Source organism: Lolium perenne, chromosome 2 (assembly GCF_019359855.2).
Source record: "Lolium perenne isolate Kyuss_39 chromosome 2, Kyuss_2.0, whole genome shotgun sequence".
Taxonomy (NCBI): domain Eukaryota; kingdom Viridiplantae; phylum Streptophyta; class Magnoliopsida; order Poales; family Poaceae; genus Lolium; species Lolium perenne.
Window position 1 is genome coordinate 193,522,872 of NC_067245.2, and position 25,070 is coordinate 193,547,941.

General features: G+C 47.9%; 2 protein-coding genes across 5 annotated transcripts; both read right to left on the bottom strand.

The window, feature by feature from the left end:
• Positions 1-11,463: 11,463 nt before the first annotated feature.
• LOC127334261 (U-box domain-containing protein 9) lies at positions 11,464-14,415 on the bottom strand. Its single transcript, XM_051360678.2, has 2 exons — positions 14,066-14,415; positions 11,464-12,781 (listed from the first exon to the last, which is right to left on the bottom strand). The coding sequence occupies exons 1-2, from the start codon at positions 14,363-14,365 to the stop codon at positions 11,687-11,689; spliced, it is 1,395 nt and encodes a 464-aa protein (XP_051216638.1). The 5' UTR covers positions 14,366-14,415; the 3' UTR covers positions 11,464-11,686.
• Positions 14,416-16,035: 1,620 nt separating this feature from the next.
• Positions 16,036-23,392, bottom strand: LOC127334262 (uncharacterized). Of its 4 annotated transcripts, none has more exons than XR_007872061.2 (6): positions 22,283-23,392; positions 21,813-21,927; positions 21,114-21,221; positions 18,535-19,325; positions 16,478-16,517; positions 16,036-16,333 (listed from the first exon to the last, which is right to left on the bottom strand). XR_007872061.2 is itself a non-coding variant. In XM_051360680.2 (5 exons), the coding sequence occupies exons 1-4, from the start codon at positions 23,305-23,307 to the stop codon at positions 18,567-18,569; spliced, it is 2,007 nt and encodes a 668-aa protein (XP_051216640.1). In that variant the 5' UTR covers positions 23,308-23,392; the 3' UTR covers positions 16,036-16,517; positions 18,535-18,566. The 4 variants fall into 4 exon arrangements, 2 of the variants coding, with proteins under 2 accessions (XP_051216640.1, XP_051216639.1); XR_007872060.2 differs by having other exon boundaries at positions 16,478-18,447; XM_051360680.2 differs by having other exon boundaries at positions 16,036-16,517.
• Positions 23,393-25,070: the final 1,678 nt, after the last annotated feature.

The following is a 25,070-nucleotide window of genomic DNA, read 5'->3' on the forward strand; positions in this document are numbered from 1 at the left end:
CCGGTTTCCATCAAATTCCCTTGAAAAAGGAAGATCAAATAAAAACTGCGTTCATTACCCCGCACGGGGCTTATTGCTATGTCACTATGCCTTTCGGTTTGCGCAACGCTGGTGCAACGTACCAGCGCTGTATGCAAAAATACTTGTTTGATCAAATCGGAAAGAATGTGCAAGTCTACGTGGACGATGTCGTGGTGAAAACTAAGGTAAAAGAAACCTTAATCGATGACCTCCGGCAAACATTTGATAACCTGAGAAGATTCCGGATGAAACTCAATCCGGCAAAGTGTACCTTCGGTGTCCCAGCCGGCAAGTTGCTTGGCTTTCTCGTATCAAGCCGGGGCATTGAGGTGAATCCGGTAAAAATCCGGGCAATCGAAAGAATGACAATACCGCGCGATCTAAAAGACGTGCAAAAGTTTACCGGTAGCTTGGCATCGCTAAGCCGGTTCATAAGCAGGTTGGGAGAAAAAGCTCTGCCACTCTATGCTCTCATGAAAAAATCTGACACGTTTGTCTGGACCCCTCAGGCAGACGCGGCGTTTAAAGAGCTAAAAACAATGTTGGCTACAGCACCTATACTGGCTTCACCTCTAGAAAGAGAGCCTATGCTATTATACATAGCAGCAACAAACCGGGTTGTGAGCGTAGTGGTTGTAGTTGAAAGAGAAGAGGAAGGAAAAACCGTCCAGAGGCCGGTATACTACCTGAGCGAGGTGCTCTCCCTCTCAAAACAAAACTACCCTCACTTCCAAAAGATGACTTATGGCGTGTACATGGCCGCCACAAAGCTCAAGCATTACTTTGAAGAACATCCTATGAAGGTGGTGAGTGAAGCACCAATCTCCGATATCATGTGCAACAAGGACGCTAGCGGAAGGATTGCAAAATGGGCAATCCAGATATCACCATATGTACCAGTGTACGAAAGGAGAGATGCCATAAAGTCACAGGCTTTGGCTGATTTCCTCGTTGATTGGGCGGAGATGCAATACAAGCCGCCGGATCAGAAGATAGAATACTGGAAAATGCACTTTGATGGATCCAAACTCAAAGAGGGTCTGGATGCTGGTGTGGTGCTTACCTCGCCGAAAGGAGATCATCTCCGGTATGTCTTGCAAGTGCATTTCAGGGCATCAAACAATGTCGCTGAATATGAGGCCTTGATCCATGGGTTAAAGGTCGCAAAAGAAATCGGTGCGCACCGGATCATTTGCTATGGAGATTCAGATCTTGTGGTGCAGCAATGTTCCGGAGATTGGGACGCAAAGGATGCAAACATGGCTTTGTACCGGTTTCACGTGCAAAAGATTGCCGGCTTCTTTGAAGGCTGTGAGTTTCACCATGTGCCAAGGGCAGAAAATGAAGCCGCCGATGCTTTGTCCAAGCTGGGCTCATCTAGGCAGGAAATTCCTCCCGGAATAGCCTTGGAACACTTAAGAGAGCCATCAATCAAACCAAGCCCGGAATCGGAATCAATTTTCGTACCGGAATCGCATGTGGTACCTATGGACATCGATGGAGGAAACCCGGGGACTGCACCGGTAAACCCGGGGACTGCACCAACAAGCTCGGGGACTGCTGCAGCCGCACCGGAAGAAATGATGCTGGTGGATAGCATGGAGATAGATGCACCGGTGTTTGTGGTTCGAGAGACACCGTCGTGGGTTAAACCTATTAAGGAGTAAATGGAAAAGGAGGAGATGAAAAAGAAAGAATGAGAGAGAGAGAAGAAAAAGTAAAGGAATTAGAGAGGAATGAATGAAAAAGAAGGAAGGAGTAAAGAGAAGGGGGAAGATAGAAGGAAGAGAAGGAAACAGAAGAAAAAGAGAAATGAAAAGGAAAAGAGAAATGAATCAAGAAGAATCCAAAGAAGGTCCAAGGCATACACATTCATCAATGGTGAGGTATATAAGAGAAGCGTTACCGGTGTCCTTCGAAGATGTGTGGAACCGGAAGAAGGAAAAGAAATGCTTGAGGAGATTCACCAAGGAGAATGTGGGCATCATGCTTCATCAAGGGCGCTGGTAGCAAAAGTGTTCCGGCATGGGTTCTATTGGCCCACTGCTTTGGAAAACGCTGAGGATTTAGTAAGAAAATGCAACGGGTGCCAGAGGTACGCCAAGCAAAATCATACTCCAGCATCCGGCTTAAAAACAATACCGCTAACTTGGCCGTTTGCCGTTTGGTGCCTCGATATGGTTGGTCCATTCAAAACTGCAAGGAGCAGCATGACTCACATCTTGGTTATGGTTGATAAGTTCACCAAGTGTCTAGAAGTGAAACCTATCGCAAAGTGTGATGGGCATACAGCGGTGAAGTTCTTGAAAGATGTCATTTTGCGGTATGGATACCCGCACAGCATCATCACTGACAATGGAACCAACTTTGCTCAAGGTGAGTTCAAAAGGTTTTGTGAGGACAACAACATCCGGTTGGATTTGTGCTCAGTGGCACACCCACAAGGCAATGGCCAAGTGGAAAGAATGAATGCTTTGGTACTTTCCGGTATCAAACCAAGGCTCATTGAGGCGGTAGAAAAGTCACCGGGGTGTTGGCTTGATGAGCTACCATCAGTGTTGTGGAGCATAAGAACAACTCCAAACCGGTCCACCGAATACACTCCATTCTTCATGGTATACGGAGCAGAAGCGGTCATACCAACTGACATCATTCATGATTCACCAAGGGTACAGCTCTATACTGAGCAAGAGGTCAAAGAGGCCAGAGAAAATGATGTGGACTTGCTAGAAGAAGCAAGAGAGGTGGCTTTGGCAAGAACAGCCATTTACCAGCAAAACCTCAGACGCTATCATAGCCGGAAGGTTAACCCGAGAGTTTTCTGGGAAGGAGATCTGGTGCTACGCCTAGTGCAGCGCACTGAAGGCCGGCATAAGCTCTCACCACCATGGGAAGGTCCCTTCATTGTGAGCAAAGCTCTTCACAATGATGCATACTACTTGATCGATGCACAGGAGTGGAAAAAAGGAAAGGCGGACAGGTCCGGAGAGGAGAGCAAGCGTCCATGGAACGTAGCTCTGTTGCGTCCTTTCTACTCTTGAAGTTGTGGAGTAAGAAGTTCCTTTTTGTACCTTATATGCTATGAATAAAAGGATGTCGGAACCTCGAATGAATCTCGGGGACTACCCCAACCTAAGTTGCATGCAACATGTTTATTTTTTCAGTTCACCGGTTGCTTAGTGAACATTTTTTCTTTCCGGTTTAGTAACGAGCTAAACCTACCGGAGTCTTCGACTCTGCTGCTGTCCGCAAACCGGCTTCATGGCAAGCAAGATAAACCGGTAGCAACTAAGCACGCGAACTACGAAAAGAGAGAGTGGGAACAAACAATCCGGAAAATTTAACTAACCCCGGTCAAACCGGTTTTTTTTAAAATTTCGAAGTTATTTCTAAGTTCAAGAAAATGCTTGTTTGGTGAAAGAATCTTGTGCTCATATGCCAAAGAACGCCCAGAGAAGGCAGGCAGAGCCAAGGCAAAAGAACCAAGTGTGCATCGAATTGGATGCGGAAACAATTTGGGAATCTTTGCAGTACAGGATAAAAGCAAAACCAAAAGCAAATATGTTAAGGCAAACTTAAGATAATTAACTACCGGTATAACTTACCGGCATAAACTGTTGTACGGCAACCAAAAGCGAACTTAGAGTTTTACATCATAAACCCCGGCATACCGGGGTAGAATTTAACAGGACATTGTTTTTAGATAAACAGGACCGAAGGACATATTGCAGATAAACTTTGAACAAGTAAGGTGATCAGGCAGCGGGGGCTTCAGGAGGGGCATCGCCAACACCGGCATCTCCTAGAGGCTCCTCCTCGGCTCCATCCTCCTCCTCGTCGAGATAATCTTGGATGTCAGGAGGGGGAGGGATGAAGGTGCGCATATCGGCGTACTCCGCGATATGGTACGCGCGATCCTGCCGCTTAGCGGTGAGGATCGGGTCCAAATCGGTTTCCGCGCCTTCGCGCACTCCGGTGAGGGCGTCCAAGTTCAGCTCAGGATACCACGAACAGGCGACGCGCAGTGCAGAGTCTGCTCCAGCGCGGGCAGCAGAGCACTGCCACTCACGGATCCTCCTGCCGGCACCCTTAAGGCGGTCGCTGATCAGTGAGAAAGTATCCGGCACCTCCTCGCCAGGCCACAGAGTCCTGAAGAGCTGGGTAGCTACATCAGGAATGTCAGACAGGTTGCGATCTATGGCGCGCATGTGAGACACCCGCGCGTTCAGCGCGACCAGATGGTCATAGGGGGTCCATGGCACGCCAAGATTCTCTTGGGCCTGGGCAGTGCGGTGCTCGTCAACCTTCTTGACAGCAAACCTCTGAGAGTCCGGGAAGAGGCCTGTGCAAAGAAAGAAAAAGGCTAAGGAAAGGAATCCGGAAGGAAATGCAACCGGAAAGAAAAAGATAACGGAAAGAAAATGCAACCGGAAAGAAAGATGCGATCGGAAGAAAAAAGCTTATAAGCAGAAGTCGGAAAAGGGAAAAGGAAGAGACTTACGGTAGGCGTGTGCGTCAGTTTGCACGACCAGCCGGTCGTACTCCTTCTGCTCCGCCTCCAGTCGCGCAGCTTTTTCCTCGGCAGCCTTCCGGGCTTTGCCCAGCTCCTCCAGCTCAGTCTGCAACACCATGTTGGAGTTGCCGGCATCTTCAAGAGCCTCATGCATCTTGGCCGCTGCATCAGCTTCAGCAGCTTTCAGAGCCTTAGCATGGTCAAGGCCCAGCTGGATGAACTGGGACTTGAGCTCTTGGTAGCTGGTCTTCTGGGCGCTGAGCTCCTCCTGATGTTGCCGGATGAGCTGGTCCTTCTCCCCTGGAACCCGGAAAAGAAGATGTTAACAAAGTTGTACTGCTAAGATGAAAAGAAAAGCAAGCCAACCGGAAAACAGGAAAATCATACATTGGGCGGCAGCGAGCTGCTCCTTCAGGGCTTCAATGGAAGCTTCCGGGATCACTGTTAAACAAAAATTATGAGTGTTAGGAGGAAGAAAGATTTCCGGTAAAAAGATGCCGGTGGTACAAAAACTTACCTTGGCACTTATCATGTGCCTCAGCGAGATCCCGATGCTCCCATAGAAGCTCCTCAAAGAGGACCTTCCAAGCGTCAGTCGTGAGCTTTTCAAGAAAAAGAGATTAGCTAAGTTTTGCGCTAAGAACAAGGTTCTTAACCCGAAACTCGGGGACTGGCAGTGCTAGTTTCGCGCGTTTTTAAACTAAGTTTTGCGCTAAGAACAAGGTTCTTAACCCGAAACTCGGGGACTAGCAGTGCTAGTTTCGCGCGTTTTTAAACTAAGTTTTGCGCCAAGAACAAGGTTCTTAACCCGAAACTCGGGGACTGGCAGTGCTAGTTTCACGCGTTTTTAAGCTAGGTTTTGCGCTAAGGACAAGGTTCTTAACCCGAAACTCGGGGACTGGCAATGCCGGTTTCACGCTAAGTTTTTAAGTTAAAGTTTTGTGCTAAAAGCTGCGCTCTCACCACAAAACTCGGGGACTGGGAAGATAGACAAGAGAGAAACCGGCATGAAACTAAAGAAAAGATAGAAAAAATCCGGAAGTAAGGGAACCGGCAAAAGTTGAAAAAAGTGCTGGAAACTTACCCTCAGATTGTTCGTGGAATCAAACCACGCGTTGTCAAGCTCCTTCACGGCTCGGCGGAGCCGCATGAAATGCTCCTCGGAGCATCGGTCCCCAGCAGGGTCTGGCAACGGCTGCCTGTCCTTGCCCACGCCGTGGGTCGCCCGGGTCACATCCGCGGCATTCCACTGTTGGGCATAAGGCAGCAGATGCCCAAGCTCCCGGCCCCCGCGCCGAAACTCAGTGATGCGGCCGAGCAAGCCGGTGGCCTTCTCGCGGACATCGCTGGCGGCCTTGGAGACGTGCAGCACCAAGGGCTGCTGTCCACCGGAAGGGGCCTTGGAGGCCGTCGCCTTCCCCTTGACTAGCTTGAAGGGCTTGAGCGGCGGCGCAGTTGGAGCAGCCCCGGCAGGTTTGGGGCGAGGCGCATCCGGCGGCGGCGTTGGAGTGGTTCTTGGAGAAGGGGGTGCGCTAGGGGCACCACCCAAGTTGGAACTTTCCGGCACGGAAGTTTCCGGCGCGGAAGTTGTCTTCTTTTCAAGGACGGGAGGAGCCGAAGGCTCCGCCCGCCCGGCAGCTTCTTCCTCGGCGCCGATGTTGCTGGCGCCGGTACCCTGGTTCTCTGGAGGGAAGGAAAGATCCTCCTCCGTGCGGTGTTTTGGCGGTGTAGGGGCCGCACGCCCCGAACTTGTTGTGCCCCCCAGAGGGGAGGCAGAGGTGTTGCCGGCACCAGTTGGTGCCGGGCTTGAGCGAGGAGGAGGGGTTGAGGTCCTTGCGGAACCTTCAGAGCCCGCTGGCCTTGAACCAAGCTTGAGCGCAGGGCTGAGAAAAAGAAAGAAAAACAGTTGGAGAAAAGCAACCGGAAAAAGAACTTGGCAAAAAGAGGCAGGCAAGAAAACGAGAAACTTACCCGGGGGCAGTCGGCATCTGCTTGCGCCCGTAGCGACGCATGCCCACTTCCTTCTCCCCCAAGGGCTCCGTCCGGAAGCGCTTGGAGGGAGGGGCCTGACTGGAACCGGCATCAGAGGCTGGCGTCTTGTTCTTTTGGCCCTGGGCCATGAGCTTGTCCACAAACTCGGAGCCGGCCTCGGCGCGCAAGGGCGGCGCGTGCTCGTGGATCTATGAGTTAAATATGGCTAAGAAACGATTCACAAAAAAGCAATAATGAAAGAAGTAGAGGAAACCGGAAAAGAAAGATACCTCAAGCATAGACAGATCATCCGAAGAACCGGTTGGCTTCGGCGGAGATCTGCCAAGGCGCGAAGCTGGGGTCTTGCCCATCTTCAGATCCTTCCAAAAAATGTAAGGATCCGGGTCGACGGAATCAAGTGCGCGCTTCACGCAAATCCCACGCCGCTCTGCTTGAATGAGGGGGAAGCGGTCCTTGGCCTGAAACACGAAAAAAGAGGGTTAACAAGAGCAAAAAGTTACCGGCAAACCGACCCTAGTTGCGTAATCTCTTACTTCTTGGGTCGGAGGGTTAGTAGTGCTGAGGGGAAGGAGGCCCCATTCCCAGTCAAACGGCATGGCAGTTTGGCAGATCTGCCTAGCCTTGCGGATGACGTCCTTCTTGCTAAGGGGACGGCCTGTGATCTTGGTGGGATCGCCAGGACCGTACATCTCGCTCATCCTATGCACCCGGCGCTTGAGAGGAAGCACCCGGCGCGAAATAAAAGTGCGGATGATATCATCCAAGCAGATGTTGGTCTCCTTCTTCAAAGTGGCCATGAAGCGTACCACCCGGTTGGTTTCAATGTGATCCGTCTTCGGATTGTAGCTCCAATTGGCTCTACTGGGAGGCCCCATTTTGAACGGCGGAAGATCAATGAGATTCGCGCGGCCGTTGTTCTTCACGTAGAAGAAAGTTCCTTGCCAGGCGCGGCAGGACTCGAGGCCGGTGAACTTAAAGAAAGGGCTCCCCTGGCGGGAGCCAACGATGCAGGACCCGCACTCCACAGGCGGTTTGGGCTTAGGAATTTCCTTGCCCTGAACGGAATTAATCCGCAGAGAAAAGAAGCGGGCAAACGTCTCACGAGTGGGACGAATGCCGATGTAGGCCTCCATGAAGGTGGCATAGCAGGAAAGGTAAAAGATGGCATTGCCAGGGAGGTGATGAGGTTGGAGTTCATAGAAATCTAAGAATTCCCGGAAAAAAGGCGAGGCGGGAAGGCCGAAGCCACGCTCAAAATGAGCAAGAAAAACAACGTGTTCACCGGGCTGGAGCACCGGTTCGATCTCGTCACCGGGAAGCCGGCAAGATACTCCTTCCGGAATCCTCCGAGACCGGTAAAGCCAGTCGATCTCAAATTTGGTAACATTGGAGCCCATCCAGGCTCCGCGGGTGATAGGGGAAGGCTCTACGCCGGAAGCTTGGCTAGAGCTACCGGATTCTAGGTGGCTACCGGATTCTTGGCGGCTACCGGATTCCTGCTGGCTGCCAGAATCGGTATCCATTGGATCTGAAGCCGTAGATCCACCGGAGGATTGTCTACGCCGGCTACCGGAAGAGGAAGCAGAAGAAGAGGCAGAGGAAGATTCCTCGCTAGACATTGTTCTAGAGGCGGAAAAACAGAAATCCCACACTTGCACCCCGCGCGAAGATCTACGAGTAAGAAGAAAATCAAAGAAAAAAGAGAAAATAAGAACACTGTCGACCCAAGATCTGGAAAACGAGCAAAGCGCAAGCAAAGTGAAATTAGGACTAACCTAAGGCGGAGCGGTCGCTGGGGAAGACGTTCACCGACGGAGGAACGGGCCTACGGTCGCCGACGAGCACCGTCGACGGCGAAGCAGGAACGGGCGCAAACAAGCAAGAATGCTGCGGTCGCGACGGAAGTGCTGCGGAAGATCTGCGCACGGCGAGGTCCGGCGGAGACACGGCGTGAGTTCGCCGGACAACGGAGCTCGAAGCGGACGACGGCGGACGAAGAGCGGCGGAGGGGCAGAAGGCGAGGAGCACTGTGCGCGGAGAATGGGGAATGCGAGAAGAGGAAGAAGAGGCGACGATTCCAACTTAAATAGAAGGAAGAAGATGGGCCGAAAACCGCCGGGCCGCGGCGGTTCGCTCCACGGGCCGCGACGGTTCGCACCACGGGCCGCCACGTGGCGAGGAGGTACACGCGAAAAAAAAAATAAGAAGCCACACGGAGGCACACACAGATCCGAAGTGGCCAGTGGGATCCGCAGCGGTGCATTTAATGAACGCGCGGGAGTCGAAGCGAAGTGACAACTGACACTGGCGCGCCAGTTAACAGTGCGCATGTCACTGACAGGCGCGGGGCCCGAGATATTCTCGACTTCGCCGAGGAAAGAGTAAATGCAAAAGATACCGGAGAAAAGAGATACCGGGGAATACCTTGTAAAGAAAGAAAAGGTACGTCAGGGCTAAGATGCCGGACCGAAGCTCAAAGCCGGAAAAATTAAACCGGTATCCTAAAAAGATAAAAACCTGGCATGGTCTGTAGGATAGAATCCGTCAGACTATACCAGCTTCGGGGACTAATGTTGGGGGGATGACCCCCGGTATGCCAAAGGCATGCCAAACCGGATGGTTTGAGCCATCGAGATACCGGTTTAATATTTTTACCGGAACGTAAAGATAAGGATTTGGCTAAATGAAGCTAAGCCGGTATCCCCAAGAGGGGTATACCGGAACCTGGTAAAGAAGATACCGGAAGGAAGGGCCTGTCGGCAGGACTGGTCAAAGATTCTCTTCGGAGCTAGAAGACAAGGATGAGCTAAGCAAAGTGGCTTTAATCAGAGCCCTGGCGCCAAAGAGAGAGGTGACGCTGAAAGAAGCCGGAGGATGTCAGCGTCCCTGATTAAAGAAGACCCCGACGTCATCTGTGATTAAAGTAGCTTTGTAACGTAGTTTGTCCAGTCAAAGATGCCATTAGGGTTTCTTGTTCTGTAAGCCACCCTCTCCCCTATATAAGGAGAGGGGGCACTGCCTCTTACGGGCGCGTGCACACAGAGGAGATTAGAGGATAGACCTTGTACCTTAGAACCTGTAAACATGTTGAGATCAATGAAGCTAGCGATCTAGTAAAGAGTTTTTCCTCTTGTCTCTCTTCTTGCATACCGGCCTTTGGTTGTGTTCTTGAGGAAAGCATCCGGAAGTTCATCCCATCTAGTCGCAAACCCTCCCCCGAATCCTCTAGCGTCCATTCAGCCCCAACTTAAGCCATCCCATGGCATCTGCTCGTTCGCCACGACGACACGCGTTGCCTCCTCCTGACGGCGCGCCAGCTCGAGGAAGGCCCACGCCTCCGCCTGGGCGTCCTCCTGGGCCTTCCTGGCCGCCTCCTCCAGCGCGGAGGCGCGCAGCGTCTCGGCGAGGTGCGGCCATTTGGCCAGCTCGTCGAGATCGCTCTGCTCGCGGGACGCCGCGAGCGCCGCCGCAGCCTCCGGTCGTCCTCCTCCGCGGGCACGGGGCTGGTGCGGGGCCCGGGCTGCTCGCCGATGTAGAGGCCACCGGGGCGGCGGCCAGCCCGCCTTGCAGGTGTGCGTGGCTGCGCGCGAGGCCGCGCCGTCGCGGAGGTGAAGCACGTGTGCCGGCGCGCATCGTGCTCCACCTCGAACCACAAGTCCCGATTGGGACTTGTGTCGCCGTAAGCGGGGTCCTGCCGGAGGTCCGCCGTGCCGCACGCGGCGCCTCCGGATCTCCGCGATGCGGCGCGGCCGGAGACCGGGATGGGCGGCACCGGAACCCGATGCAGGCTCGGGTGCCGCCCGTGGGGGAGGTGCACGTCCCCCACACGGCATTGGGACGCCGGCGTCCCCCGAACATCTGCGCCACCGCTACGGTGGACGTAGATCCACTCGCGTCTGGCGTCGCCGGCGGGCCCATGGCGAACGGCGCCGCGCGGCGGCGGCCTACTGCGGTCTCGTGGTCGTTGGCGGACGGCTCGAACTCGCGCTTCGGGGCCATGGCGGCGCGGAAGCTTCGAGCTCGCGCGTGCGGCCGGAGTGGAGAGTGGGGACTGGATAGGGACAGTCCCCTTCCCCAGTCCACATTTAATAGGACTGGGGCACCGACAGGTGGGCCAGCCACGCGGACGAGGCGGACACGCGAGGACGGCACGTGCCATCCGCGGCCACGCAAACCCGGCCCAGATTTGGGCCAGGTTTGCGTCGTTCCGGACTCCGCGGCCATCCGCTTATGCGGTGCGTCCCCGCGTTGGGCCGCGTTTTTGTCCGGTTCGACCCATCCGGACGCGCGGGCGCGGTTTGGGTCGCCCCGTTGGAGATGCCCTCATTGTTGCTGAAGTAACATATGTGGACCATGCTGATTTTGCCAATTACACGGGGTTTGCTGATTTTCAATGGTCTACAGCTGGTGCTACAAACCTTAACACCCTATATCCATAGAAAAGATTGAAGTTCAGAAGACGGAAAATAAATAATTGTGGGGAGCTACTTTTTACACTGGGAGACAGCTACACAAAGGTCCAAAGTCCAAACAGAAAGATTCCCGCAAGCGATACTGACAAAAAGATTTGCTGCCGGGGTGCACAACTGCCTATCTGGCAAATCTCCTAATCTTTTGTCCTGCCTACACTATAACAGACTAGATATACACCAAAGTGCAGGCCATGACACCACCAGTCACCACAAGATTTACCAACCTGTTCTTCCTAACTGATAACTAGAAGTCGGTACTAGTGCTGGGAAAGTGACAGATGGCTTCTTAGTTAACAATATAATGTATTATGTTTGCCACAAAAGGTTAACAATATAATATGTTTATAAAGGTTTTTCTTGGAATGTCGATTTAGTTTTGGTATCCTGAGTTGTATAACAAGCTGATTAATTCTCGGGAAAGTTCATTTTGCTGTATTTTTCGTAACGAACCAAGGAAACAGCAACTTAATTCTGGTAAAGTCTTCAAAATTCTAGGGAAAGTTTGTTTTGCTGTATTTTTGGAACACCAAGAACCACCTGTTCCAATGAGAACCCCTTTTTTAACACTAGCTTTGCATCTACACAATGCCTATATGTACTGAAAAGGAAGATAGCTATGTATGTATCTCAATATCTACATCAAATAAGCATCCTCCTTGCTCTTCCAACTGCATCTCTGTTGCCGATTCTAACAAGAACTATGCCTGTTGTGCATGGGTTTTGCTCTTTTCATCATCTCAAGGATAGCGGTAGCCTTCCTCCTGGCTCTTGGAGTCCCATTCTGTGCAAGAGAAGCCAATGAGCCATTTGTATTCTCGTCCTCCTCGACCTCTTTAACCTTTTTCCGATTGTACATACAGATTGAGAAGAGGATTACCGCTGCATTCTCTTTGCTGCGCTTGCACTCGCTCTCCCTTATTGCCTGGAGCATACAAGTGGCACCACCAAACTCTATCATCAGCTCTACCATGTCATAGTTGCTTGATAATAAAGCAAGTATGGCCAAGGATTCCTCGACAAGTGACTGATCTCCAATGGCTCTCAGTGCCACATCAACAATCCCACAGTTTGTAGCTATTGATCTGTTCTCATGAAGCATGCATAGATTGAAAATCGCTGATGCCGCATCTTTCTTTGCTATGATGCTGCCATGATCAAGAAGATCAATCAAAGGTTCAATTGCCCCTAATTCACCAATCTTCTGCTTGTTGGAGTCAAGAGCTGACAGAGTGAAGATGGCAGCTGCAGAATTGCTGCGGCTCCCCATGTCTCCCGATTTTAGTGCCCATATGAGAAATGGGATAGCTTCGGGGTCATCTCCAATTATCTTCTTATTACTATCATGTAGTGAGAAGTTGAGAATTATAGTCACCATATCCTCCACTACTTGTGGATCATTCTGCAATCCTGGGGTGGAAAACCGCGCAAAGGTCATTTGTGATATGGACTCTGGCTTCTCTTCCAAAAGAGCTCTAAATTCACTGCTACGCTTGGTAAGCAGCCGGAGACCCTTGATCGCTTGTTTCTGTTCAGTACTGTTTGATGACGAAGTTATTTTGTTGAATATTTCATCAAATGTTCTTCGCTCACTGTTGCTAACATAATCTTCCTCTTGGTTCTCAAGTGGTGGCAAGGCAAACCCATTCTCTGTGCACCACTGTGCTATCATGCTTCGAATGAGGAGGTTAGGAATGAGGGTTGTGTTTAAGATCACTTGCTTGGTCTGCGGACACATCTGGTTCCCTGCACTAAACCACTTCACTATGAAACGACGATCATAGGTCTGCATGGGAGAAACAAAAAGATCAATTGGTCATGTTCTTCGTTAACAAAACACACAAGGTTGTCATGCAGATTGACTAGGATACCAGGTTAAATTTTCCCTTTCAAGCTAGATAGCAACTATATAATAGATCTGCCGGTTCATTATTTCTTCCAGACTCCCCGTCAATGTTTTCACCGTATGAAAACACGAATATTTCCCTCAGTGGTCATAAAATTCAAAACATGCCAAATGTGGACCGCATTTACTTTTGACTTGTGAAAAGATGAATGAGTTTAAGAGTTCACACACAACCTAGTATTGGGGAACAGCTATAGTACAATAATGGTATAATACATGTCAAATATTCAGAGGTGCATGTGATGTCAATGTGAAAAGGCATCTTCAGTTCAACATGCTTCACATGGCCAAGCCTCAGTTTTCTTGGGTTATTACTATTTAATCCTTTTGGGGATAAATATTTATTACTGTCTGAGCGGTACCTACCAAGCAAGTACTACATGGGGGGTACAAAATTGACTTCCAACACTGACTCGGTCCACATGCTTCACATGTAAGAAATCACTAATTCCACGAGTTTAATGAAACAAGATCCGAATGTACACCTTTTGAGTATTATATGCATTTGTGCATTCAAAGAAACAAATAAATGAATAGATCTGAAATTCGCAGTTCTTGCGTTCACGCAGTCCAGAATGCAAATCAACGTAATCTGAATCTGTACTGTTAATTACGACAGTATGCAAACAAAAGTACTCAATCTGAATCTGTATGGTTAATTGATTTCCATGTATAAAGCAGTGCTGCTACAATGCAGTAGTTGTATGTTTTTAACAAGACCCTAATCTTTAGAAACCGGAATATACAAATGTGACATTTGCACATACTATTCAACTGACATACGGCAAGCATTCCACTGCTTATCCAAATCCAAACATGGCTGTATCCGATTTTTTTTTAGTTGTCATTAGCTTAAATCTAAGCAATGTGGCTTACAGGTATTCCATAATGATTACGCATCCCGGTGATTCGCACCACGAATCAAGATTCAAGAACAGTAATTGATCGCATTTATGCTCAGTAATAACTAAAAAGTTGAAAACGCGAAGGATAGTGAAATCTTTGAGCAACAGCATTTACGCCCTAGGAGAAGACAAAGAAAAATCAGGCAAACGTAGTACGCACGACGGGATTCTTCTTGATATAACAGCGGCGAATCCAAAATACTAAGCAGGAGCACCCCAAAAATCAGCGAAAGAAGCGCAAGCGCGCGGTGGTCCTCACCTGCCCGGACTCGACGACGACGGGATCCGCCATGATCTTGGACGAAATCGGGCAGAGGAACTGCGCCGGCACGGCCTCCGCGTCCGCATCCTCCGCGGGGCGGGCCTCCTCTCCAGGGCCGCGGGCGCCCTTGCCGCTCCCGCCGACCTCCGCCTGCCTCAGCGCCGCGAGCGCCGCGGCGGCCTCGTCGAAGGCGTCGGCGCCGGCGCACCCGGCGGTGACGGTCGCCACGAGCTTCCTCAGGCGCCGCCGCAGCGCCGCGGTCTCCTCCTCCTCGTCTGCCGGCGGCGGCTTCGCCATTTCTTGGGGGCAAGGCGTGGGATGTGTGCTTCCGGCGATGGGTTGGGGGAGACGGGTGGGAAGTTTTAATTAACTTACTGCTAGGAGTAGCGGGTTTTCTCTGACTCTGTGGGCCCACCGCCGCCACGGGTTGCCACGTGTGCTGTGCGGATGCTGTAATTACTGTGGCTTCAATTGCAGGCGAGGGAGTAACGTCTGGTGGGTGAGAAAAGTTGACTGCCGTTACTGTATGGTGACGGTGAAAACGTAACGGGTAATGATATTAATTTTGTACTTTTCATGTTAATGATTTTTGATAAAAATTTGATCAAACTTGACATAGTTTAACTTTCTAAAAAAATATAGATCTTAAACCTTGAGATACTTAAAAGAATTGCAGTTGCATATATATATGTGCAATTCTGATATGCACAAGCGGTGAGAAACATTTCATCTCAATATCAAATGGGAATAGATTAGAGTGCTAGGAGGGCCAAACATGTTCAATGAGATGGCGATGCTTATGTTTAGCAATTCGGTTCTGCTCAGATGTGTGAGGGAAAGATACATGATGGTAAATGCATAGGTGTGAAGTCGATGCTCTCCACCCAACCCGACTAAACCGACCAGACTTTAGAGTTGATGAGGCACTCTACATGAGCTTGTCGAGAATGAGTTGATCATGTAGAAGAAAGAGAGACAAAAGAGCAGTACAACAGAGTTTATGCTGTCAACATGGGGTGAAATCTCCTCACCTCTATCTAGCCTAATCTCCATCACACCATGAGAAAGGTATCGGCTCGTCAAAGTTGAAGGACTCTGAGCGAAATAACCCACCTAAGCGCCACGTCTCATTCACCTCCTTGATCCTGCGCTTGATGACCACCACCTCATGAGTTGCTCCGTTGGAAACCACATCGTTCTGGTGCCTCTGGATACACCAGAAGACCAAAATGACCGGCATCCCCGACTGCGTTGGCACAAGGCAAGGAGGATCAACGCGTCTGCTGTCGGCATCCAATAGGGCTTGCCCCACCTTGTAAGCGCCCACATCCACACCTCGCGGGCAAACCACACTGTAGGGGTTCGCAGCAGAAAACAAAAAAAATCTATATGTCGTACTCCTTCGTCCGACGAAATCAGATACATTCAAATTTTGATAAACCTTTGACATATTTCGTGGGACGGAGGGAGTACTCCGATTTCCCATGATCTATCTGTGAATTGTAATGGAGGAGATGTCGGTATAAAAGAGAAAAAAAAATTGATGCTAAAAATAAGGCTTTTTGTGAGACATGTGTTGTCTTTTTTGTCAACTAGAAAAAATATCGGTTTTTCGCGAAAATATTAATGCACATAGTTTGTGGAGATGTACTTGTGAAGTTTTTTGTTGAATTTAATTAACAATTAAAAATACTCCCTCCGATCTATATTACTTAACACTAATATAGATGTAAATGCATTTTAATTGTAGATACATCTATTTTAGTGGCATGTAATATGCATCAGAGGAAGTATGTTTTTTAGTACAAGATAATACTGATCTTCAAAACCCGCTTCTACTCAGCCATGTTTGCATCTGCCGCGTGTACCGCTGTCCTTGTTGCCGGAGCTCAATTTGCCTCCTCCTCTGGTATTGCACACAGCAAACATGTCCCACTCCCCCAAAACAAAACTAAAACATGTGAAGGAAAAAAAAAACAGTATCCACCTTTTTACTCTAGCCACCAGTACGATAACAATGAAAGGGAGTGATACAAAATATTCGTGTACATGAACAAATGTATAGAAAGGTGGAATAACATGTCTCTAAACTGGATACACTGCCTATTTGGAACTACTTCGTGGATCACAAGCTGACAAAAATGCAAAATTTATCCATGTGTGGCTCTCCTCAATGGGCAAAGTACCCATGCAAACATATCTCTCGAACAGTCCATGTGAAGAAAACTGCTTGGCGAAGTAAGGCCTTCTTGCTCTAGGAAGCACCTGACCAGCAGTAGCTGCTTAAGAATTTCAAATTTCAATGGATGGCAGGAGCCCAAGCAAGCGGTAAAATCTCCATGATTGGAATGCGCTAACCAGAACAAGGAACAGGAACTAACTACAACTACCAGTCATAATTCTCGCTACCTAAATAGTTCATCAGACTTCGATATCCAGCTCAGATAACCTACAAGAAAGTAATGGAAATCTAAGTAGGTCAGTAAGAGAACATAATGCCAACAAATCATACAGCATTTGCAGCATGACATGACGCATAGTACATTGCAAAATAGCAACTAACTACATGTAGAAAGAATTTGCCAAGGAGGTTCTGGGGGTTCATGATAAACAGAAATAGCAATGCAGCCATGAATTCAGAATATAAATACAAAAACGGATTTCTAGTTTGCATCCAAGAAGTTCTTGCTTAAATGCCATCAGCAATCCTCACAGGCTTATGAGAATTCAAAATGTACATCAGTCCTGTCAGTGTTAACAGCCATTTCCTTGTTCAACGTTGTGACGTAATGGTTAAACACATGCAACCGTATTCTGGTCCTTGCTCAAGTGTTCTTAATCGTCTCAAAATTCACATGCAGGGTGATTCAAGAAAGTCTTTTTCAGGTTTTTATTTACATGTTCGTGCATCATGCTATTGGATTGAAGTGCAATCAAAATCATGTCCTCAGCTCTCAGTGTCTCACTACGGAAATACCACTACTAAAGTGCAGCCAAGATACAGCTTTCAGTGGTTATAAACATACGAATTGCATACTGAATCGAGATGTAAATCTGAAGCATTGAAGACAGGTCGTTTTTATTTATGCAAGCAGTCACTATATGAACACAAAAAATAAAGTAATACATTACGTTTGTTTGTTACAAAAAGGTAGCCCTGCCATTTTTTTTACAAAAATGATTCCAGGACTATCTGGGTTTATGCGCTGAGTGAGTGTGGGATAATTGACAACTAAAAAATATTATTGCCCGTTGGTACTTTGTGGAAACATCCCAGGTACAGCACAGCTCAACAGGGAGTCTGGGAATTAAACCTATATGAGGCCACTGGCCATTGCCCATGGATACTTTGTGGACACATCCCAGGTAGAGCATAGCCCAACATGAGGTCTGAGAGTTAACCCTAAGTGAGGCCGCTGTCCATTGCCAAAAGATACTTCGAGGAAACATCCCATGTACAGAAAGCCCAACATGAGATCAATGAGCGTGCCCCTCGCTGTTGCAAAGGCTAAAGAAGTACGCAGATCAAAGCCAAAACATACACTGCCGGAAGTGTTAGTGTAAGTATGTGCTTCATCATGCTTAGACACGCCCATGTTTGGGTGAAAAGCATAGGGCACCTAACAATCAATTGGAGATGTCTTAGAAAAAGATTGTGCAATAGATGATTTAATTGTGTTCCCTTTTTACAATATAATAAAGTATTTAACATTTTGGGAAAGAATTTGTAAAATGTGTCTCATGTGTCCGCATCCGTGCTGCATAGGATGCACCAAATGTCAAACCCTACTTCAGTACTACCTGCATCACTTTCTTATGTTCAAGTACTTGACAGGCATGAACTATCCATTTTAACAGTATCACGTCTACTGGCACTATGCCATTCCAAGGCTGGTCGTCGCTGATAAAACTCATTGTAAATAGAACTACATCCACAAAGATTAACATAAACCCGATTCAAATAATTATGCATGACTAGCATCTGGATGAAATGCAACACAAACAGATAAATGAAGAAAAACTTATTCCTGGCATGGCCTTTCAAAGCAAAGGCAGTCAACTAAAAATTCTTGTCAGCTCATAACTAAGCAACAGTATAATTCCAGGGCAAAGTTATTATGAATGCATGCTTTGAAGCTAGCAGAAAGTCTTTTCAAAGATTGGCTATGACCAGGAAATATATGCCACCCTACATGATGTTCAGATATGTTTAGCCAAAAAAAAAAGAATGGTGAAAAGAATGTTATTCAAATGGGAAAAAAAATGCAACAGATTGTCACTACAATAGCTGCAGAAATAGTAAAGCATTTTCAGCATAAGGATACAGAAAAGGATACAGCTGAAGGTTAATAACCCAGATGCCTGTATAACTTAGTGGACTGCAAGATCATGTCAAACAGCTGTGTAAAATTAAGTGCCAAACACTAAAAAGAACCAAAAGAATAAATTAAAGTGAGTAAGCATACCTGACATCAAAGGGAAAATGTCTCTGTTTCTTTCAGTGATTGTGATCACGCTTTCTTATATGATGTTCACGAGGATGAATCTCATCATGGTATATTTCATGCTTTCCGTCAGACACATCATAACACATGCTTCTTGGAAGATCTTCGTCAGAATATCTGCTTTGGGGATCATATCTATCACTGAACTGATCTTTGTTTAGAGGCATTGACCTATGGAGACTCTGATTTCTTCTAGTTCTATCATTGCTTCTATTTCCTGACATGCCGCCATATTCTCTCTCCAGTGATTTTGGTATTTGTGTCGACCGAGTGGAACGATCAGATGATTCAGAATGGTAATCCGAGGTACTCTTATACATATGACCATATTTGCTTTGATCATTGGTGCTTCTTTTATGTGTGCCGTTCTCATGCTGGTCAGAATAGCCTCGATCCATTGCATTTTCAGATTCTCTGGTCCCTCCTTTGGTAGGTTCAGATGCATTTTGGTACTGGTGTCTACTATTTTCATATCTTGTGTTGCCATATGAATCCCTTGTGTCATGGCTCCTTGATGAAACTCTTCCAAAAGAATCACTATGTGGTGAGTTCTCACGACTAGGTAATCGAGAACCCAAAACTGCCTTATCATAAGACCTGTTAGTAGGATAATAACTTCCATGGTATGCGCCTCCGTCAGAATTGGTCTTGAGCATATTTTGTGCAATCTCAGAAGGAGCTTCTGCAAGACAATCAACCCCACCTGCCTGTTTTATGTCCTCCATATGCTCATCAATTATGTCTCTTAATATCTTCAAGAGAAAGAAAAAACAAAGGAAATGCATCAAACATCAGACCCATATCTTGGTGCAACAAATTTCATAAATAAACTAAGCAAGGAATGAAAAATGCACAAGACTTGAAACAACGCTATGAATGACATCAGATTGATTATGTTCAAACAAAAATAAAATTCACTTAAAAGCAAATTTAGGGAAAACAAATGATTTAGACCTAATCAGATTCCAATACGAGAAATATGTTATTTCCTTTATGTTTTTATGCAAGAAAAGTGTGTGTATTCTGCCGCAGTACAGTGTGAAAGGTTGAGATAATCAGTAAGAAATCAATCCACATTGCATACACTAGCAAATCCTTGATTGCTGCAGTAATTTCTTTGCCGCGGATGGATCACTTAGGGTCCGTTTGGTTGGAAGCATTGAAAGGGATGGGATGGATGGTCCAGGTTTTGGAGGATGGGATCATCCTCGATTCGTCTTTTGTGTTTTGTTTGCTTGGAAGAAATGAAGTGGATGGGATGGTATCCGTTTAGCTTACAATGCTTAATACCAAGGGGTTAGCAGTCTTTTAAATACAATTAGCTTAAACAGAAATTGGGAAACAATGCGACGAGCGCACGTATTCAACAACCATCAACAGGGAAGAACGCGGGCGGGGAGCGGCGGCCGGTGACGCTGATCTAGGTGGCTACCGATCTTGGATGGCGGCTGCATGGTTGAGGCGGGCGGGCGACCGAGCTTGAGGCGGCGGCATGGGCGCCTGGCGAGCAGAGGCCTGGCTCTGCGAGTGGCGGCCAGCGACGTTGGTCTGGGTGGCTACCGATCTTGGATGGCGGCCGCGAGGTGGAGGAGGGCGGGCGAGCTTGAGGCGGCGGCCTGAGCGCCTGGGGAGTAGAGGCCTGGCCCGGCGAGTGCCGGCCGGCGACACCGGTCTGGGTTGCTGTCGATCTTGGGCGGCGGCGGCGAGGTTGAGGCGGGCGGGCGAGCTTGAGGCAGGGAGCAGCGGCCGGACTTGGATGAGGTGGTCGCGGCGACGGGATCGAGCCATGAATGACAAAGAGTATGAGAGGAATTAGGAGTCGATCCACAGATTAGGAAAACAGGGATGGAGAGGGCCGGCCAATTCTAAGGGATGACTTGGTTCAGCATATTTATGGTATATTCTCTTGGGTGGATGGTACCATCCCTCACAGTTTATAACCAAACACATATAAAAAGGGGACCATCCCATCCCATCCCTCCTCTGGTTTGGAACCAAACGCACGCTTATTCGTCTGATGGTCCGTGCTAACAGAAAAAAGGGGGAAAGGGGGGGGGGGGGGGGGCACCTTTTTACTCCTTTACATTCCTGAAGAACACTAAGCACCTCTGGTTAAATTGATATTGCAATTTCTCCTCCAAAATTGATTGCATTGCTTTCATTTTAACATATTTCTTATACATTGTTTTTCTCTATATATGTATTGTAAGCTAGTTAGTTTGTTTCCTACAAAGTAAAAAAATTAATATTACCAATATGTTTTTCTATTGTGTTTGTCTCTAATGACTTTAGCATGCACATGAGATAACATATTAACAGATGACAAGTCTAACCATGATAGTCAAGACCCCTGATGGCTCTGAGAATGTCTCTCGTGAACATATTGGGAGAAGTATTTATCTGATTATGACATACATATTGAGTAATGTTCCGCCTCCAAAGTAACATACTAACATGTATACAATGTACTCAAAGATTTGATATCTATAGCATGATGAAGACAGATGAAATTGTTTGCAAATTTGAAATTCAAAATGCACCTCTGTTGGATTTCGTTTCATTTTCTTGCCGCGGTAAGACATTCTTCTTCTCTTGTAATCTCGTTCTTCAGCTAAGAGTTCCTCCCTTGTCTTGGATCTACCAGATTCCTTTTCAAGGGATAAAGAAAGGTAAGTAATTTAAAACAATATATAATCTTGTACATAGATTATATTGTAGTAGTAAATTCAACAATAGTGGCAAGTTATGAGATTCGGTCATTATCCGCTCCTCATTCCACACTCAGAATTTTTATGTAAGATTGTCTTTATATCACTGTGTACATACAATTTAGGAATACATCATGATAATCTACTATATTTTGTGACTATTCGACACATGTTGATTTAATACATATTAGTAAAGCTAAGAGAATAAGCATGCATATAAAAAAAAATACTCCCTCCATCCCGTGAAAGTTGTCATAAATTTGTCTAAATTTGTATCCACATACTAGATAGTGTCTATACATCCAAATTTAGACAAATCTAAGACAACTTTCGTGGGACGGAGGTAGTAGTACCTATAGATCAATAATCTAGCGCTGCTACTGCATGAGCCGACATGAACGTGAAATACATAATGTCCACCAGATTTTATCAATAGTAGGTTAATAAACTCGAGAAGACTGGAAAATGTAGAAAGATGAGAGCGGTATCTAGATTCCCCAAAAGTGCATTCCAGTAGGTGCATGTCGTTACCTGGTTATCCCCTCGGCGTGGTAGAATTCCATCATACTCCAGAACAGGTCTGTAGTCTGGTCGTTTTGACCGCTCAACATGGCCTCGTTCCAGCACTTGTGAATATTCAAGCAACCTGTCAAGGATCAAATGTATTGGTCATGGTTGGAAAACTTTGCTGAACTAAAAAAAAACTAATCCAAAATTGCAGAAATACATTCTGATGATGATTACTCCGTCGTCATCGCAAATTACAGTCTATGAGCAATTGTGCTACTTAAGCAAGATCAATAGTTTGATGTACTGATATATATGTAGCAAGTACTTCTGCGCAATCTCTACTTGAAAAATATTGATTCAACATCATAATTTGTTTTCAGTGAACAGCATAATCTTTAGCATCTGCATGAGCATATTCATTTGATCTTTCCCAGTATGGTGCAACAAGCAATGTTGGATAGAGCATAACGCTAGGTTTGAAGAAAGCATACAGCTGATGTTTGGAGGGGCGTGGCGCTCGCAGAGCCCTGATCTTCTTCTCCAGGGACAGCCTCTCATGCAAGGCCGCAATGGCATCAGCAACCTGGGAAAGCAATACACGGCCATCTGCCCCAGCATCCCTCACTCCACTTCCTCCTTCTTCACCTGAACTTCCACCAACACCAGCAGCCAAACAATACCCCAGCCTTAGAACCGCCTCCTTCACCACTTGAACCGCGAGGAGCCCGGCACTGCCCTTCCCATAGAGAACCTCGAGCTGCGCGGCCAGCCACGAGACGCCGTCAGCCAGCCTGGGGCACTCGAACGTCAGAGCCCTGGGATCAACACGGACCTCCCCGCTCTGCCCGTTTAGAGCGTGTTGTTCCAGCGAGCACTCGGCCTCCGCGGCCGCCGCGGTCAGGCACAGCTTGACTAGTACATATATGTGGTCTCGAGTGGCCGCGTCGATGGTGACGCCGTGGCTCGGGGAGGTCGCGAGCAGCCAGCGCTGTAGCTGGGTCGAGACGCAGTGCGGGGCGCCGGGGCGAAGGGCCTTCACCACGCGGGCAGTGGTGTAGGAGTAGGCTCTGGGGAGGTGGTGGATGTCCCAGGAGTCCAGTTCACGGCGCAGGAGGCAGAGCTCGGACGGGAGGATGCGGGGAGGGGAGGGGAGGGATGGGGCGGTGGTGGGGGAGGAGGAGCAGTGGGCGGCGAAGAAGGCGGGGAGGGAGGTGGAGGCGGGCGGTGGGTTGGTGGTGCGGACGACGGCCGGGCAGTCGTGGTAGGGGGCGGGCGTGGCGGGGAGGGGGAGCGGGACTGCGGCGGTCGGGGAGGAGGGGAGGGGGAGCGGGGCGGTGGGCGGTGGTGCGGTGAGGGTGGTGGTGGTGGTGGTGGTGGTGGAGGGGAGGAGAGGGGAGGGGAGGGAGGATAGAGCGGAGGAGGCGGCGGAGACGAGGGACCGCAGGTGGGCGAGAACCGACGGCAGGGAGGGTGGTGGAGGCGGTGGAGGCGGCGGCGGCGGCGGCGGCGGCTCCATGGCGGAGGGGGAGAGGGGTTTTGATTCTAGGAGCGGCGGCGGCGGCGGAGTGCGATTGAGAGAGAAGATGGGGATCGACAGTGTGGACAGGTTACACGCTTCGCACGGAGACGGAGTGCGTCATTTTGAGACACGGGCTCCATTTCAAATACCAAAATATTTAAATATAAAGTTTCGAAAAAATTCAACAAAAGTATCAGAGTTTATTATATGATTTATTCTATCCGTGTGTAAATTTTTAATACGGAATACCTTGTATTTTGTCCTCGGCAAAAATAACAAAAACAGTGTTATGGAGTACTTTTTGGTATTCTAAACTTGTTCAGTTTATCTTTTTAGCTGAGCCTAAATTACAACGTATTTTACATTGAAAAAAAACTGCATAGTAGTCTACATACTACTTAAATATATCCATTATTGTTTTTGAAATTTTAATATTGAGAATTCAATTTTTGTAAAATCGGGGATTGTTTGTGCTCGAATGATTTTCGTTGCAAATCAAAATATATTTTTTGCAAACACGACATTCCAGTACATTCTAGAAAAACAGTCTTGGTTTATGAGAAATGCCCTTGTTGTTTTTTGCAAAGAAAAGGGTATTAGCCTCCTAAGACCTTTTTAGGATTGTGGAAATTTCATAAAATTTCAGGATTTTTCTTAGACAGAAGGCTCGAAATGAGCTTGACCTTGAACTAAAGAAGCCATTAATTGGCTAGGAGTTACAACATATAGACGCTAGGATGTGAGTGCATGAAATAAAACAACAGAGGACCACAAAGGGTGAGGGACACAAACAAAAGTAAACGAACCAGTATGTATACGAGTGGAGATTGCTTGATCCACTTGAAAGAGTGTTGTCTTCGGTTGCACGGAAGCATTGAAACTATGTTCACGAACAAGCCTCCACCACACGGCACTGTCACAACCCAGGGATCTCCATCGGGCATGTTACCTAGCCTGACCCGAGTATCCAAATGAGGGGGAACAAACAAGCCCATGAGCATCGTCGTTGCCACTAGAGTCTAAGGACCTGCAAAGCTTTCGCCACTTTCCAATCCTCCAACCATAGAGCTCAACCTTGCCATTGGATGAAGCACAAACCTAGAAAATCCCACTAGACTGAAGGAAGGACGTTGGAACTAGAGGAAACATCGTGTATAAGCAGCCAAGCTACCAGAGGACCATGACGACAGAGAGGTCATGGGGGATTCAAAATACAGTACAAGGAAAGCACATCCATCAGAGAACCACGAGAGAGCAAGTTGATGCGGAGGTGTTTAATCCCGCAAGCAAAGTAAGGGAACTTCAAGACGACGCCTTCAGGAAGGAAGAAGGCATAGGAGGTGTCGTCATCACCGCCAGTGGCCACAGCCATGCAAGGTCTTCACTGAAGGCTACCATAAGGAGGACGTAGAGAAGACGAAGCTTCAGCCTCTGTTATTGAAGACATTATAGTTTGAAAGGATGAGATGTCGCCTAGAGGGGGGGTGAATAGGCGTTTAAAAACTCTTATGGATTTGGCTTGTAAGAATGCGGAATTAAACTAACGTTTAGTTAACAAGCACAACCCCTAAATATGCTAGGCTCAACTAAGTGCAACAACAACAACTAGAGCTAAACAAGATAGGAACAATATATATATGAACAACAAGTGATAGCAAGATATAATAGATACTTCAAGCTCGATGACTATCACAAGGAAAGTAAGCTCGGGTATAGAAATAACTGAGGCACGCGGAGACGAAGATGTATTCCCGTGTTCC